Source organism: Lissotriton helveticus, chromosome 2_2 (genome assembly GCF_964261635.1).
Source record: "Lissotriton helveticus chromosome 2_2, aLisHel1.1, whole genome shotgun sequence".
In the NCBI taxonomy this organism is placed as follows: Eukaryota; Metazoa; Chordata; class Amphibia; order Caudata; family Salamandridae; genus Lissotriton; species Lissotriton helveticus.
The window spans coordinates 420,550,564-420,568,087 of NC_136060.1; the positions used below are offsets into that span (position 1 = coordinate 420,550,564).

Below are 17,524 nucleotides of genomic sequence, written 5' to 3' on the forward strand. Positions count from 1 at the left end.
ATATCGATTCTGCTTGGAGTGCACCTTCCTTTTTTTGTGGACAATGAAATAAGTAATTACAGTTGCCAACGTATGCTTACTAAGCTATCATCCACACACCTTTATGTGTAAATGCATAATATTCTGGGCTTTTTATATATTTTAAATCTATGTGAAGTCATATGAGCATTTATCAATTGCTTTCAATCCAGGTTCATGCTTAATAACTACCTATATGTTTATATACATTACTGGCCATTCTAAAATGTTTTACAATAATTAACAGCATTAGTTCCCTATTTCTAAGTGCCTTAAATACCAAATGTTGATTTTTGTTGCTGCCTCGCTAGGAGATACCCCTTTCGATTGAGTGTTATCTGCTATTGCACATTAAGCATTGTTTATGTAGGTGAGAGATAGAAAATACATTCTGGTTCTTCTTAGGATAGCACACATTTCTCACTCATTCTAAACTTCCATTTGCTGTATTAAATTTCTCTGGAAATTATCAATTATCCTCAGTGCCAGTCCATAGGTATGTATTTATTATATATATTTTTTTTGTTCTTTCCAGATATTCAGGTTTTGATGGGAAGCCTGGTGTACCTGCGACAAGGTATAGAGAACTCGCCGTACGTTCATCTGCTGGATGCAAACCAATGGGCAGACATTTGTGACATCTTTACTAGGGACGCCTGTGCTCTCCTGGGTCTCTCAGTTGAATCACCTCTCAGTGTTAGGTACAAGTTGTTCCAGTTGAACGGCACTGTGGCAACCTTTTTCCATCTAAATAGAGTTGGAAGTCTATTTAGACAGGGTAAAATGTTGGGGTGTTTCAGTTTGTTTCCTGATGACACCATGAACATCAGAGAACTGCACATTTTGATTGATGTATTTTTTTTTTTTGCACCCGCAAATGGCTTTCTATAAGTGATATTTCTTGACAATAGCAGACAATGCTTTCACACCAAGCTACTATTTTGATTGTGGAAGGTCAGGGTGGGTTTATCCACTATGAAGCTCTGCAGGAAGAAAGGTTATCTGCCATCTTCTGAGACAATCCGTTTCCCATTCTTGCTTTCCTGTCGTTTGCTTAGTTCTTTTATTTGATGAGTTTGTAGACGGCGACTAGAGCTACTGGGATGAAAGCTTTGGTATATTATGTGGACCATTCAAGGGAGTTGATTCACCACTAGGCACTTATTTTTTGTTTTCTTGAAACTTACCTGATTGAGGACACTGAAGGCTTAATGCCTCTGGAATTGAGGTACCTCACCTTATGTACGTACCTGCAGCATCCTGATGTGGGTAGAAAGGAGCTCCAGTGACTTACAAGGAGAGAATAGTGCTAATTATCCTACACTGGCTCAGCCTCCTGGCACTACTCAACTCCCATGTTTATATTTTTACCTTTGTTAGAGTGGACTTGGAGCACTGTCAAATAGGATGGGTCTTAAGGCTTCATCCCGAGTGTGACCCTGATTTAGTCTCCCAACAGCTCCTGCAACTTGATCATGTTCTTATAGGAGTTTGTTCAAATCTATACAACATAACATTGCCCCTACTCTCCAATGTGTACAGATACATTTTTAGTCAATTTTAAGCCATCTGAATCACTGACCTCTATGCCCTTTGATGTTTTGTTGCCATTTAGCCAAGCACACAAAGAGCCCTCAGTTCCAGAGTAAGACGGGCAGGTATGTGGATACACAACTATGCTGAAAGGAAAAGGGAGGGGGTGGAGGGGTCGCTTTTAGGTACATACGCCAATCCAACCTCTCAGCTGGAGCGTGGAAGCCTTTACATATGTCCACCAGACAGGGTGTCTGGCTCTCAGCCCAGTACAGATGAGGTATAACACTTGACTCTTGCAGGTTTTACCGGTGAATCTGCTGGATCACTGGTTTAGTATTACACACCGACGTTTTCTTTTGTCGTCTTGTTTTTCACTTTTAAGTTTATTCACGTTTAGCAGTAGCCAGTAAGAGATCCTAATGAAAGCTGTAACACTCATATAGGTCAAGAGACTGAAACATGTCGATCAGTTTTTAGTGCAACTGCCTCAAATGTCTGCAGTTACATTACACACTATCTGTTTTTAATCCTAGCACCTGGTAGCAATAAAAAATTTGTTCTGGCTACCCTTGTAGCTAGTTTTAAATCACTATTTTTAAGCATTCCACTTCCAACACCACACATCATGCTCTCATTGGGTTATATGAATACCCTCTTTAAAACATCCCTGAGCCCTCGCAGCAAGGGATTGTAGCCCGCGTCACGACCAGGCTTGTGACGCGAGGAGGTATCCCTATGATGAAACAACACACCTCTAGTGTGTGAGGGAAACTGTCCTTAAAAAGCATCCCCCTCCCTTTTTCTTTCAGCATAGTTGTGTCTATCCACATACCCTCCCGTCTTACTCTGGACCCGAGGGCTCTTTGTGTGCTTGGTTAATAGATTGAGAAGTTTACCCCCCCTGGTCCTTAAATCTCCTCAAGCCCCCATCCCCGCGTGTGACTTCTTGTTGCCTTTCAGACCTTTTCCAAAATTCTTCACTGCTTGTGGTAATGGCTGTTCCCCAAGTGCGTGTTTTTAACTTGGTTTTTGAACCTAAGCTTTTCCCACTAACCAAATCCTCTGTCATGACCTCAGCTTTTCAATCGCTTTCAGGTTCATCTCCAGGGACAGATATTTGTTTTTTCTGTGTACATACCATAACATGTTATTAGCAGAAAATAGGACTTCAAACCATTAAGTAGTATTTGGAACAGTTGGTGATGTACCCTGGATTTTCTATTTTATCTTTGGGTGGGTAGTTTTTTTTGTTCTTAGAATTCACTTAGAAAAATAAAATGTTGCCTAAGTTAATCTAATACGTTTGTTTTGGTTGGAATAAGGTTGCAATGCAATTTTGTATTAGTTGCTGCATAGAATAAACAGTTATTTTTGGTTGTTTCTGTTTAAGCAGTTTAGAAAAAATTAAATTGGCATTACAGATGGCATTGCCTGAACTTATTTTGCACATCAATTTTTCTAGTTTTTCTGCAGGCTGCGTAGCACTGCCAGCTCTCATTAATATCAAAGCAGTGATAGAACAAAGACAATGCAGTGGAGTGTGGAACCAGAAAGATGAGTTACCTGTAAGTATATGAATCAGTCTAAACAACCGCTTTCTTATTTTATTTTAATTATAGGAGGACTTTTACTTTTTACTGTTACTATTGTTAATTTTTCAGATGTTAATCTTTCCGCCTCTGCTGGTGTTTGGAGGCCAAGATTCTGTCCCTCCAAGGTATTTGGCCTAAAACATTGAAGAAATTTAGCCAAAAGTGTTCAGTTGCCGAGTCTCCTATAGAAATGGCCTTTTAAATCAATTGTCATGCTATAAAATGATTGAGAGACTGTAGCTTACCCTTTTGTTTGCCATGGACATTTCCCTTGCTTTTATCTATGTATTGTCTCTGAAAGTGGGGCCTTAATCCATTGTAATTTCCTGGCACTCCTGTTTTATACATAACATGTTTTGCTTTAGCTTCAGCTTTGGTGTATGTGTAATGGCTGCCTTTAAAACTCTGTTTAGGAAATTAGAAACCAATATGCATCAGCGGTCTTCTTATCAAGTGTCCATTTTCGTTTTTTCGTTGCCAGTAGGTGAGAAATACCTTGCCTTGACAGCATTTCAAAGTGCCATGTCATCTCTTGAGTTACCTTGAGTGACATGATACATTACAGCAACCCCATGGAAATAGTCAGAATTCCCCCCTCAGTGGGGAAGGAAGGATATATGCACAGGACCTCAAAAAGCTCCAGAACAGAAACTTAGTCCAATACGGTTCTGCACCTATAATAATGCACCCTTGGGCAACTCCTCTATTCAGAGATAATAGAGATCAACTTCAAAAAATACATTGCAATAAAGAACTCCAGAGAACAGGAAATAGCGTCATGGGCCATCCTGTGCCGTTCAGTTTTAAAAAGACGTATGCTGGGTGAAGGTGTAGTTCTGCTCATATTTTACCCGGCGATGTCACAGGAGCCACAATAAGGCTTTGTGTCTCTGGACAGCAACACTCTTTCAATTACATGCATGGCTGGCGTCCTTGCCAATGTTGCTCGGCTTCAGTGTGGGGATATGTGAGCTGTCTGACTAGAGAAATGGAGGCTGTACTTCATGGTGGCTGTTACTCTTCGTATCATCTCTTTTTGTTTGATGTTGGACAGATCCACCAAATGTACCAGTTTATTTACCTGCACCCAAAACTGAAACAACACAAGTTGATCCAACACCCACTACATCAAAAAAGTGTTACGTTTTACAGCCGTGTTATACAAATGTCTAAAACCAGGTGGGAACTTAAAAAAAAATAAGTTGATCTGCAGTCAGTCAAAGACATAATTTTTGACTAATTTTTTAAAAAGCTATTTTACAATTAAGGATAACTTTTGTACCTCTTTTAAGGGTGTGGAATTTTATGAAATATCTACTTTTTCAGAGGATAGAATGTGTCAAATCTTGTTCTGTTCTGTAAAAAAAAAAAATCCACTTGTCCCTTTTGGTGACAAGCAGTGAGGTGACCTTATGGCAGGGTTCTCACTACATCAGAGGTCCTATACTAGCCTCTGATTAGGATTAGGGTAGTTTTATATCAGAATTTGAATCGTAGTAAGGCTCTGATTTTGGCACCTTTTCGCAAGGGGCTGTGAGTAGCAGTAGTTCTAGGGTTGGAATGCCTGTCAATCTGTGCGCACCTACAGAAAAACCTGTTTATTCATTCCCTTCTCCAATCCCTTCACACACTGGAAGATGATGAAAAATCACTCCTGACAAGGGCATGAGTAAAACGTTTTTCATTGTGTTGACAAAGAAGATTCGTGGAATGTGAATTGCAGTCGCTCAGCCGATTTTTGCAATAGCAAATATGAGTGTATATTTGCTCGTATAAAAAAAATAGAATTCACAAACGTTTGTTAGGAGTACGGTGTCTAGGTCTCCTCATGTAAACTCTTGTGAATTCCAGAAAATGGCAAATCTTTACCAGTGCAATAACATATACTATGCAAGTACTATTGCCACCTTTCTAAAAGAAAAGAAAATGGTAGGTGTTTTGAGGTTCTGAATGGACCATGAGCTGATACTTCTTAAAGCAGTCTGTGTAAGGTCTGCTGTTTTCTTCTTTTAACATAAACATTCTGCCGTTATCTGCTTTAAAATCACTTGGCTATAGTTTATACTATACCAAAACACTTTTGATTTATTTTGTTGCTTTTGTTTCTTTAAGTTTATACTTCAAAAAGACCAAATACTGCATTTAAGTGATCTTCCTTATTTCTTGACTGTCTTGCCATTAATAAATACTATGTAGGCTGGTAAAATACTGGTCAGTTGGCACCCTAAACCTGCAGGCACCCTAAACCTGCAGGCACCCTAAACCTGCAGGCACCCTAAACCTGCAGGCACCCTAAACCTGCATGCACCCTTAACCCGCAGGCACCCTTTGTGACTTTCATTAGAAGGGGGCCCCTAATCTATTATCATGGTGCCAGTACTGGTTTACACCAGCAGTTCCTTCTGTGGACCTGCACTCAGTGGACTCCCACTGAAGCATTATTGAAAGCCGGGAACCCCTGTCTAAGCAATTTTTAAGATTTCAATCTCAAAACTATGCAGGTGAAGGATGTGTGCTACAAAGGGTTGGCCCTACTTCTGAAAAGGACAAAATGAATATGAAAAATTGTTGTCCAGGGCATGAGGCGAAAAGGATTCCACACCCATGCTTGTGACTGTAGTACATTTCGACAAACCGACATATGACCTTTTTGGATGTGAGGCAACTGGATATGGAGTAGTTTTATTTGCACTAGAATAAGATATAAACGGAGGAACTTCCTCTGGAGTATACAGTTTAAACCTAAATGCCCAATGGCTGTTTGAGTAAAAACTACCAGATTATCAGTGCAAAGACAAAAGAGGTACGCTTGTCATAGATGCAAATCTAAGGAATGGAAATAACATATAAATACAGAAAGGTTTTAAATTCTAGAAAATACAAAGAACATGCATTAAATCACAGAACATCATTATTTAGCCGTAACTTTGTAGGCCGTGTATGTGAGTGAGTGTTCTTATAGGTAGGACCAACTTTCCATAGGAAAAGCTGTCTTTGTTTTACCAATAACTTTGGCGCTGTTTGACAAATATTCACAAAATGTTCAAAATTAGTAAGACAGTCAGTTGAGCTGCTGTGTTTAAGGTTTCGGGTGATTTATCAAGCAAGGGCAGAGAAAACGGGGGGGGGGGGGCAAAACACATTTTCCCCATGGAGATTCCAATAGGAATTTTAGATACAACTACAGCCCAAACTGCTGAACGGAATTGCACCAAATTTGGCAGAAAGGTATCTCTTGATCCAGAAAGCGACTTTTTTGTGAATTGGTGTAAATTCATTCAGTGGTTATTGAGAGATTGAGGGAAATCCAGATTTCTATATAAAGGGACACAAGGCTCTGTGAACCCTCCCGCTCTTGTTCTGATATCTGATTGGCTGGCAACATTTCAGCCAGGAAGTGATGGCAGCCATATAGGAACTCAACTTCAGGTGAGTCCCTGAAAAAACATTAAAAAAAAGAAAGGGGACTGGATAGGAATACCCTAACCCCCTAGCTCTCGTCTCCCGCACTTGTTTAATGAAGCACCTGGGTGGGCCATGTCCACATATTTGATAAAATTAATAGAGTGGGGCGCACATAGGGATATGGGAAGCTGCACGGACCCCCTCCCAGGGCTTTTAGATGCCCCGGGGACCACCACTTCCCCGGGGGCTATAATAAACAGTATTCAGGAGGTCTGCATGGACTCCCAGTCCCAGGGACCCCTACCTCCTGGGGCCTGCCCATGCAGAACAAAAGAGGGAGGCCTGTGCGCCCCACCTTTTGAAGTCCTATATGGCCCTTGGGGGCAGTCACAACCCAGGGCCGGCTCCTGCTATTTCCCAAGGTGCCCACTCTCAGGAGATAGCGGTTTGCTCTTACTTGGTGGGAGCGGACTGCTCCCGCCAAGTGAGAGCAAACACTCTGCTTCCAGCAAGTCGGAGCTGCTAAATTGCTCCTGCTTTCCCCGAAGCAGATTTTTCATTTCTTTCCCTGCACGCAGAACATTATTGCTCCTGCACGCAGGGGGCTGCATTTCCAGTAGCTCCCTGCCTTCTGGAGCAGAGCCAGCTCCCGCAAGAGGTGTGGAGTATGCTGGGACCCCGAGGTCCTTGAGGACTCTCATGCACACTGGGTGCCCTGATGGAGTTGTAGCTGGGCCCGAGGACTGATATTGGCCCAGGGAGGGGGATCGCGTGGCTCCCCCCACATTAAATGTCAAACCGGCCCCGTGTACTGTGTCCCTGGGGCCAATGGAGCCGCGCGGCCCCCATTTTTTGTTTAAATAAAAAAAAAAAAGCTTTTCTTGGGATGGGGCAAGGCATAGCAAATGTTTCCTCTCTGCACCAGTGATCTATTGGAGTGCAATCTGGTCTGTGAAGAGTAGTTTCATTCTTGTCGGCTCTTGGTCAGAGCTGTCCATGATTCTCCCTTTTAATTACTCTGAGTATGCAAATGCCCAAAATCATCTGCAAGCTTTCCTCGTTTTCCTTAGTATTATGGGAAGGTCTTCCCACGTTGATGGACAGCTTAACAAAAGGCCCCAGAGCACGATTTTGATGATGCATTATTGATGCAGAGGAATATGAGGACATCTCGACCAAATAAAGAAGCACTTACTTCATTTCGTCAAGAGGAAGTACCTCTGTTTGGTGGAGATTTATCTCTTGGTTGTCTTGTCATCTTCTCTTGATGAAGATTGCTGCCATCACAGATTTATGGATGAAGACACTGGAGGAACAATCTCATTATCGAGATTACATGCACACAAGGTCACTGGAGACATTACACCGTAGTCCTTTACGTATCTGTAGTGCAGAATATGCACAAGACATTTACCCAACGAGGTAGTAGTTACTAATTAACCAGATGAAAGTACTCCAGTCGGGTAGACATTTTCTGCACAACTGTCTGGCCCTGGTGCGCATCTCACAGAAATTAAACCTCAATGGAAAGCACTTACCAATATAAACAGCAGGTTCCCCAGTTGAGGTGAATGCATCTTTAGTGACTATGATGGCATTTCTTTCTTGGCGTCTCCTGGTGAGAGCAGAGTTGATTGTTCCGTTTAAATACCCTAGGTATGCAAATGCCCAAAATCCTTATCGCCAGTCACAGACCAACACAGCCACTCACACCCCCCTCATAGACCCATACCACCACTCACACACCCACTCACAGGCACTCACACACCCACAGTACTACTCACAGACCCACAAGGGCACTCACAGACTCAACAGGACATCACACATCCACTCAGACCTATATCACCACTCATTGACACACATTCCCAGTCACACATCACTCAATCATCCACTCACACACCCATACAGCCACTTATACAGCAATTCACCGACCTATACAGGTACTCACACACCCATTCTCAAAGTTTATACATTACAGTTAGGACATAGAATCTAAAAAAAATAGAAATTCACTGAAAAATCTGAAGTTGTAGGGATGTTATATATATTTTTTAAAACCTTTATGTATTTATTTGAATACATACAATCAAACCCCCCCCCCCCCACACATACAACAGCTTCGAGGACGAGTATTCACATTTCCCCACTGGAGGAGTAGCAAGCACATCATGGAATGAATAGCATCATATGTACCAAGTTGGCATACCGATCATGGACAACAATGTGCCAAACCCCATCCCCCAACTTGGCAATGTCAGCTCTCTTACTCAATTATGCATTGTGCATCATCATGTCTCCAGAACACCTGGGTTGGAGTCCACATCTGGGCCTCCATGTTAATTTAAAGCATCCAGCATTTCCCACCTCTACCCCCAGGCTGCCAAGTCCTTTGCGACCCTATCTTCTGTGCGAGAAAGAGTCATGTGTTGCTCCTCTGCCACTCCCCACTTAACGTCTTTAATACATACGGCCTCACTTGGGATCCGGGACCCCATCACCCCAATAGCTATCGTCGTTTAGGAAGAAGCAGTTCTATTTGTAGGAGATCTTGCTTCCCTTGACATAGGGATAGAGATCTCCATGGTTTCCTCAATGCGGGCACCACCTCCTCCCAGAAACCATGCATCCCTTCACAGTGCCATCCCAGATGAACGAATGTGGCATCCTCCTCCCCACAACATGCGCACCTAGGCTCCTGGCTTATGTATGTGCGGTGCAGGTAATTAAAGTGCAGTAGTTTAAATCGGTTGTTAAAAGGCACCATCTTTACCAGACTACATGTATGATTCCAGTCCAAATCCTTAATGACACTTCCCCCACCCCTCCAATCTGTTTCCTGTGCTGTTTTTGCTTTGTACACGGTCATCAGGTCATCCTGAAGAGTTTTACAGAACAGGAAGCTAAGGTGTATGCCCTCCCCATCTAATCAGGCCCCCTAAACCTGGGATGGTGATGTGGCTGCTGGGAATGGGCCCCAGAGTTTCTACGCAGTATTTTCTAATTTGGCATTCTGCAGGAAATGGCCCTTCCCACATCAAAGGTGTCTGAAATCCTACCCCGGCTTTAGATCCTCAGCAAAGAGGGATCTGCCCTCTCCACGGACATATCCAGGTCAATAGAGCAAATGGTTCCAGATCCTGTACGTGTGATCCCCTGTTAAATGGAGCCATACGTAGCACCTTTTGGCTTCGGTTCGTTGTTCCAGGACTACGTGCAGCTGCTCTATACGAGCCCCATGGCTTGTGTCCGGTGGGGAGGGGGTTCCAGAGGCCTGGAGGGTGGAGCAGGGCACCAGACAGGGATGCCCCGACTTAAGATGGAAGCCCCAAGGCCAGACTATTGCAGAAGCTTTATAAACATCTTGAAAAATTCTAAAGTATTATCTTCCCTGCTTATTAACCCGGGGCAGTAATCTTCTGAAGGATAGCATCCCTGGTATGGAGCATGCCTTTAACAAACTCATACGAGTTGCCTGTAACCCTTTCCCAGTTCCCTTAGTTTGAATGTTAACCACTTCTTCTAGTGATCATTTAAGAAAGACTTGTTGGTACAAGCGCATCCAAGGTTGCTTGATGATTCCTGAGTGCTTTCAGGTACTCTTGTGAGCAATTTGATATTCTATGCCTGCATGCTAAAATGAAATCCAACAGACCTTTATCCTTTGAGCAGCTCCTTCACCCACAATTGATTGACAACATTTCGGTAATAAGGTATATCAATCTGTGCAAGATAAAATGATGACCCCATAGCTGGCATGTCACTTCATTGTAATGTTTGGAGCTAGAAAGTCTAGTCACTTGATAGAATGGAAAGACCACTCTGGAGAACACTTTGTGCAGTCCAGATATCACTGCACTGTGTCTCAACTGTCCACTGTAGGAAGCTGGCTTTTTATATGGTATACCAAATTAGACTTATCATGTAAAGATTCCAAGGGTTTCCTTATGAGTGGATAGGGGGCTTGCTATGGCAATCCCAAGGTGCCCTGTTAGGGTGGTATGTGGTCAAGCATTCTTAGGCTTAACACTCAGTAGTGAAAATACACACAATGGTCTGTAAATGAGACATACGACTCAAAAAGGAGATTCACACAAATTTATAAAAATAGCGAGTATCTTTATATTTGTGTTTAGGCATCAGAAGAAAATCGTTCAGGTGAGTAAGCTTTTAAATAGGAAAAATTTTCAGTTAAAAAAGTAAACAGTGCAATTTCTGAGTTCTGCAATGTTAATGATAATGGGAAAATCATATGTGGTTTATAGGTTCTTACGGGACCCTTCTCCTGGAGTGAAGGTGAGTACTGGGCAAGGTCCAAGGCAGCACCAGCAGAACACTACCAGCGGTACTAGGGCAGCATGGGGCAGAGGTGCCAAACAGCTTTGGGTGCCCAAAGTTACTCAATGGAAAACGGTCATGGTAGAAAGAGGCTACAGGAGGGGAATGGGGAACCAGTCTGTTGAAACCAACAATTGGCTTTGGTCCTCTTCTTCTCGAGACTTGGCATCCGGGTAATGAGGGTCTTTGGGGTGTCCGGTTTCTCCGTCGGGCAACACTCACATTTGTGTTAGGGGGCCTGCAAACAGAGGCTGCAGGGGACGTCGGGTAGTTCACGTGGAGTCACTCCACAGTAGACTTGGTACCTTGAGGCCACGCTGACACAATTAGCCCTCTTGGACATGGGCTGCTGGGCTCGTGTGCAGTGGTGCTTGATGGCATGGGGTTTTCGCGGGCTGGAATACTCTTGGCCTTTCTTTAGCTGTTCTGCAGGATGCAGGAGACAGTTCCGCTGTTCCTTGGGAGGTATTAGTTCATGGGTGAAGACTGGCAGGTCTCCCAGGCTTTGGATACTGAACAGCTGCAGGACAAGTCGACTTTTGGGCAATAGGTGAAGTTAGCAGGCAATACGGCAGGGTTGGCACCAAATCAGTTGCTGGATCTTCTGTTCTCGCTGTGCAACTCTTCTCGTCAGTCTTCTTTCTTCAGGTCATCAGGATCTACTCTTCTGATGCCAGGGGCTCACCTAAATACTGAATTTCAGGGGCATTAGGGAAGTAGCCAATGGGCTAAGTACCCTTGTTGTCACTACAGCCCTTATTTGACCATTTCCTGTTGGTAGTGGGCATAACCCTATCCTAGAATTCCTAAGTATGCCATCACAAAGATGGCTGTTTCTGAAAAGTCGTGTCCACCTCAGTTTAGCCCACCTCTGCTAATTTTCCTACCTGTCCAGGTGCCAAAGGGGCTCTAGACGGGAAACAGGGTTTACAACATTGTCATTACATCGCGCTACTATTATAACGCGGTCGTGACGAGTGCGTTGTTAGTGCGTTATGCATTTACATTGCAAGTCATTACAACAACTTGCACTAGGGGGCGCTGAGGTATTGGAAATGAATTCCAACACCTTCCCTATTGTTGCGCAAACTGGAGTAGGAATAGTAATTAATACTATTCTTAAGTCCAGCGCTCCCCCTAGTGCAGGTCATAATGACTTGCGATGTAAATGCACTCCGTCTTCTCCTTCACAACCACCCAACACTTCACTATTTCCGTCATCATCAGAGGGTACCCCGAGCTCATCATATGGCCTTGACAGGCCTCTCTATCCCGTTGACCACAACAATGCACCATTTGATCCACTGCCCGCTAACTACCCATGAGATGACTATGATATCAGTTACAAACTTCCCTAGTCCCGGGGATTCAGGAATCGATTACTATCTAGTTAAGCCGTTGCCACAACCACATATCACAAGGTTGTACTTAAGACTGATGCTTTCCACAAAGTGTACATGCATGTCCTTCACGAGGATGATGATTCCTTCATGGAGACTTTATCTACGTCAGAAAGGACAGTCTAATTTCTGCCCATTCTTTTTTTTTTTTTTTTTTTTTTTTTTTTTTTTTTTGGTAAGACTTTATTTGCATTTGCCAGGTTCACATTATTTATACAGCTGAGCAGAAGGAAGCAATTTTTTTAAAACATTCACAGTCCCATAGTGTAACACAGCTATTCAGCCGACAACCTTCCGGTCCGGCAGCAAACGTTTGGCATATTACAACAGGCAGTCCGAATACATCAGTAGCTGGTACGTCGTCTTACTTTTTTACGTTATAAAACAAACAACTCAAACTTTAGACTCATGCTAAGAAAAATAGTCACAATTAATCATTCCTTACATCCCCAATGTCACTGGCAAAGCCCAGGTTCCAATAGTAACGCCACACCTCCCCCCCCACGCGCGCCTAGTTGGTATCTGCGATCCCCAATCCCCTCAATTCCCTGCCCGGCCACCCTCTCCCGTGGGCCTATTCTTCCAGCTCTTCGTCATCGGCCGAGCCGTCGCCCTCATCCTCCGGGAGCGGTTCGCATAGGTCCCCCCTGTACTTATTCCATGCCGCCCAGATTGCGTTCCATTTGCGCGGGTTAGCCCTCATTCTGTACACTGCACGTTCGATCAGCATCAGTTTGTCCATAGTTCTGCACCATAATGCTAGCGTAGGTGTTTCCGCCACCCCCCACCTCTGCGCGATGTCGCGTTTGGCCACCATAGTTCCAATTGTAACCCATTGCTGTTTCCGATGTGACAGGTCAGTCCCCTCCCATACGTTCAGAAGACACATACGAGGGTCCGGTGTCAGTGAAGTGTCAAGGGTCTGGGAAATGGTGCGCATGATTTGTTGCCAGTAGGTCGAGATGGTCGGGCAGTCCCAGAGCGTGTGCAGCAATGTTCCTTCCTCCCCACACCCCCTAAGGCAGTACGGGGTCTCAGCCCTGTGCATTTTGTATAACGAGGTCCTGGTGTAGTAGACCCTGTGTAGTATTTTGAGCTGTATTAATCTGAATCGAGCTGATACACCCGCCTCCCGTGGTGACGCCAGTGCGGTGTTCCAGTCTGTGTCATCCATGGAGCCTAGCTCAGATTCCCACCTCTCCTTCAGCTGTTGCAATGGATCCGGTAAATTGTTCAATAACTTGCAGTATGTGAGTGATGTGGCGCGCGCTTGCATGAAGTCTGTGAGAAGTCGGTCTTCCAGAGGTGAGGACTCCGGAACTATAGATCCCGGTTCAATGACCGCCATGAGTGCATGCCGTATTTGGATATATCTGTAAGTCTCATTGGGGCTTAATGCATATTGTTGTTGCAGGTGTTGAAAAGGGATCATGCCAGCAGAAGTCCACAGGTCTCCCACCGTCGAAATACCTATATTGTCCCATTGGGTAAATCCCTTACTAGATCTAAGACAGCCTAATTGTCCCACAGTGGAGTGAGCTTGGTTATGACTCCCTTCCATTTAAGCCGTGCCAGTGCCCTGTGCCATATTACGACTGTGTGTTTGGTCGGACCGAGTAGTTTCCTGGTGAGGCTCGGTGTGTATAGCGGGGCCAACAAACTGTGTGTTCCCAATTGTGTTCTGTCTAAAAAGTATGCCGGGTCATTCTGTGGGGCATGGATCCAGTGATTAATAACTTTGAGTTGCGATGCCCAATAATAGAGCTCCACATTTGGTAAGGCTATCCCTCCATCGTACCACCCACGGTTAAGCTTAGCGTGCGCTATTCTGGGCGGACTCTCTCCCCATAGCAACTCAGTCACCATTGCCGTTACTTTTCGGAAATATGATGGTGGAATGAGGACCGGGGTGTTTTCCAGCACATAAAGGAGGCTCGGCAGCGCCATCATTTTGAACAGCGCCGCGCGCCCCAGCAGTGTAAGGGGCAAGGTCTTCCAGTGTCGTACATCCGCCCGCAGACGGGTAAGGGGAGGTGTCAAGTTCAGGTCGTAGAACGCATCTGAGTCACTAGTGACCTGGATGCCTAAGTATTTAAACGAGGCATCGGCTATAACCAGCAGGCAACTGTTAGGGAGGAGTGGCGCCGGACCTTTCAGTACATAGATTACCGATTTCGTCCAGTTGATCATGTATCCGGAGTGCAGTCCATGCGCATCACAGATTGCCAACAAGTTCGGAATGCCCGCTTCCGGTTGAGACAAATAAATCAGCATATCGTCGGCATATAGGGATATCCTGTCCTCCCAGGCGTCTCCCCATGTAAGACTTTTTAGTAGTGGGGTAGTCCTAATGACAGTAGCCAACGGTTCCAGCACTAGGGCGAACAGTAGGGGGGACAGTGGACATCCCTCACGCGTCCCCCTGGCCAGGGGGATCGCCCGAGAGATGTGGCCATTGGCCACCACATGCGCCACCGGCTCCGTGTAGAGCAGTTTGATCCAGGAGATAAATTTGGGACCAAAGCCCATACGAGCCAGAACCGCGAATAAGTATTGCCATTCCACCATATCAAAAGCCATTCTGGCATCTAATGATAGAATGGCCGCCGGTTCCAACAGCAAGTGGGCTCGTGCCAGCACCCCGTGTACACGCCGGAGGTTTAGTGCCGTGCTTCTGTGCGGCATGAAACCCGATTGATCCGGGTGTATCAGACCTTGTAAGTGCGGGGTCAGTCTGTTCGCAATTAGCTTCACCAGAATTTTGGCTTCTGCATTGAGCAGGGAGATTGGGCGGTAGGACGCACAGTCCATGGGCGATTTACCCGGTTTTGGGATAGTTACTATGGTCGCTATCCGTTGATCTAGGGGTAAAATCCCCGTTTCTCGACACTCCTCAAACATGGCCATCAGTGGCGAGCACAGGGTGTCCGACGCTGCCTGAAACCACTCAACTGGAATCCCGTTAGGGCCAAGTGCCTTACCCGTACGTAATGCACCAATCGCCATTTCGCAGCTCATCTTCCGACAGATCCGCCTCCAGTTCAGTCATTACCTCTAACGGTAGAGTGACGACCGGTATGTTTTGCAGCGCTGCTGTCGCCGCCTCAGCTGTAACCGCCTCTAGTGGGGTGTAGACCGTTTGATAGTGGTCAGCCATGATTTCAACAATCTCGGAGGGACGTGTATGGTACGTCCCTTCCGGACCCTTTAATTGTAGAATATGTCTGCTACCTTCACTTTTTTTATCTAGCCAAGCCAGTAGTTTGTTGGCTTTGTCCCCTACATCATAGATTCTTTGCGCAGTCGATTCAATGTTTTCTACCGTTCGTCTCCTGAGGAGATCGCCATGTAACTGTTGGCTTAGGTGGAGTGAGTGACGTGTATCTTCCGACGGGTGCGCCATATGGGCCACATTAGCTTGCTCCAGTTGTAGCTCCAGAGCTAGCAGTTCCGATTTCTGCTCACGTTTGTGTCGCGTTATCGCTGCAATCGCCTGTCCCCTAAACACCGTTTTATATGCTTCCCACAAAGTCGTTGGGGAGGGCACTGAGGCTGAGTTTTCCGTGAAATAGAGCTTAGTTGTTTTCTGCAAGTCTTTACGGACGTGGGGAATCTTGAGATAACCGGGGTAAACGGGATAAATCCTCGTACGAGTTATCGCTGCACAGGACATGGACATAGTCAAGGGGGAATGATCTGATATACCTCGGGGTCGTATCTGCACATCATGCACCGTAAGTCGGCCGCCCCCCAGTGTAAGGAAGTAATCAATACGGTATAGGCAGTCGTGTGTGGCAGAGTAGTAAGAGTACTGTTGGTCCTCGGGGTGTAGGTGTCGCCATATGTCCACCAGCCCTTGTGCCTCAACAAACTCACTAAATCTGGACAAGCTAGGTGTCTGCGCCCGGGTCGGGAACCTATCACGTGTAGCATGGGCCAGCGCGTTGAAATCACCTCCCACCACTAGGTCTCAGTCGGGGAGTTCCAGGAGGAACTTTCCCAGGTCCGGAAGCGCAGTCGCATGTAATGCCGGTGGGATATACACAGACACCACATTGACGGAGACTCCCTCCCATTGCCCACAGGCCGCTGCAAAGCGCCCATAACCATCAGTCTTGGTAGTCTGTAAAATAAATCGAGATGTTTTCTTCAGTAAGATGCCAGTCCCACGGGACCCCGTAGTGAAGTCCGAATGTGTGATCATACGGTATCCCCATCTATCTAGAGCCTTGCTAGCTGCTGCACCTACTAAATGTGTCTCCTGAAGGAGGACCAGATCGCAGCGGAAATGCCTAATATTTTGAAGAACCAGCCCTCTCTTCACCTTATCCCCCAGACCCCTGACATTCCACGACATGATCTGTATTGGTGGCACAGGCCCCGCTCCGGGATCATCGATTACGTTACTGGAGTGTGGCGGTCCTGCCATTGTAAATCTTTAGTCGCGAACTCATGACTCGTAGGGCCTGGTAGTGTCGTATCTGGTGTGTACCCAAACCCAAGGCGCCCCTCATTTGCAAGTAGTGGCTGGCCCAGCGACTTCGAAACAGCACCAGGCCATTCGGTGTGTGTAGGTAGGCACACTGTGACTAATGTGGATGTCAGCGTAATCAGCAGAGTCAAACAATACAAACCGATAACTCGTAACAACCCTCCCCTACCCAAAACTCCCCCCCTCCCTGCTTCCCTGCCACACAGACTCAGAACTGCCCGCCGCCCCAACTTAGCAGAGTGCTTAAACCCACCCAAGTTAAAGTACAAAGTTACTTGCTCGTTGGGGGTGAGGAATACTCCAAAGTCAGCGACCCCTCATACCCTCTGCAGAGGCCCACAGCCCAGCGTCCATGGCAGCACAGGCAACAGTCTTTCCAGCAAAGGAGTCTCGTACCTGCCGTGTCACTAAGAATCGACCTCCAGTTCAGCATCAGTATTGTCTCTGAGCGGCGAACTCCTTCCGGTCGCCAGGTCGTCCTCTCGAGCTTCGCCATGATTCACCAGAAGCTGATCCTTGTTACTTTGCCCCAGACATCGGGATTGGGAGGTTGGTCGCCAGCCGTCCACCCAGTCCCGGGCAATCTCCGGATTATCGAAGAACCAAGCCCTGTTTTCTGCCACCACCCGCAGTCTAGCCGGGAATATCATGGAATATTGGATCTCCCTCCTTCTGAGCTCCTTTTTTATGTCCATGAACGTTTTTCTCCTTCTTGCCACCTCCGCTGTGTAGTCCGGGAAGAATGC

At 45.7% G+C, this 17,524-nt stretch overlaps 1 protein-coding gene across 2 annotated transcripts in view; it reads left to right on the forward strand.

The window, feature by feature from the left end:
* Window positions 1–17,524, forward strand: part of RMND5A (required for meiotic nuclear division 5 homolog A) — a 272,396-nt gene that overhangs the window by 219,902 nt on the left and 34,970 nt on the right. For both annotated transcript variants that reach the window (XM_078678673.1, XM_078678674.1), the window contains 2 exons: window positions 554–719; window positions 3,017–3,119. In XM_078678673.1, coding sequence (XP_078534799.1) covers window positions 554–719; window positions 3,017–3,119 — 269 coding nt within the window. The remainder of the gene's footprint in view (window positions 1–553; window positions 720–3,016; window positions 3,120–17,524) is intronic.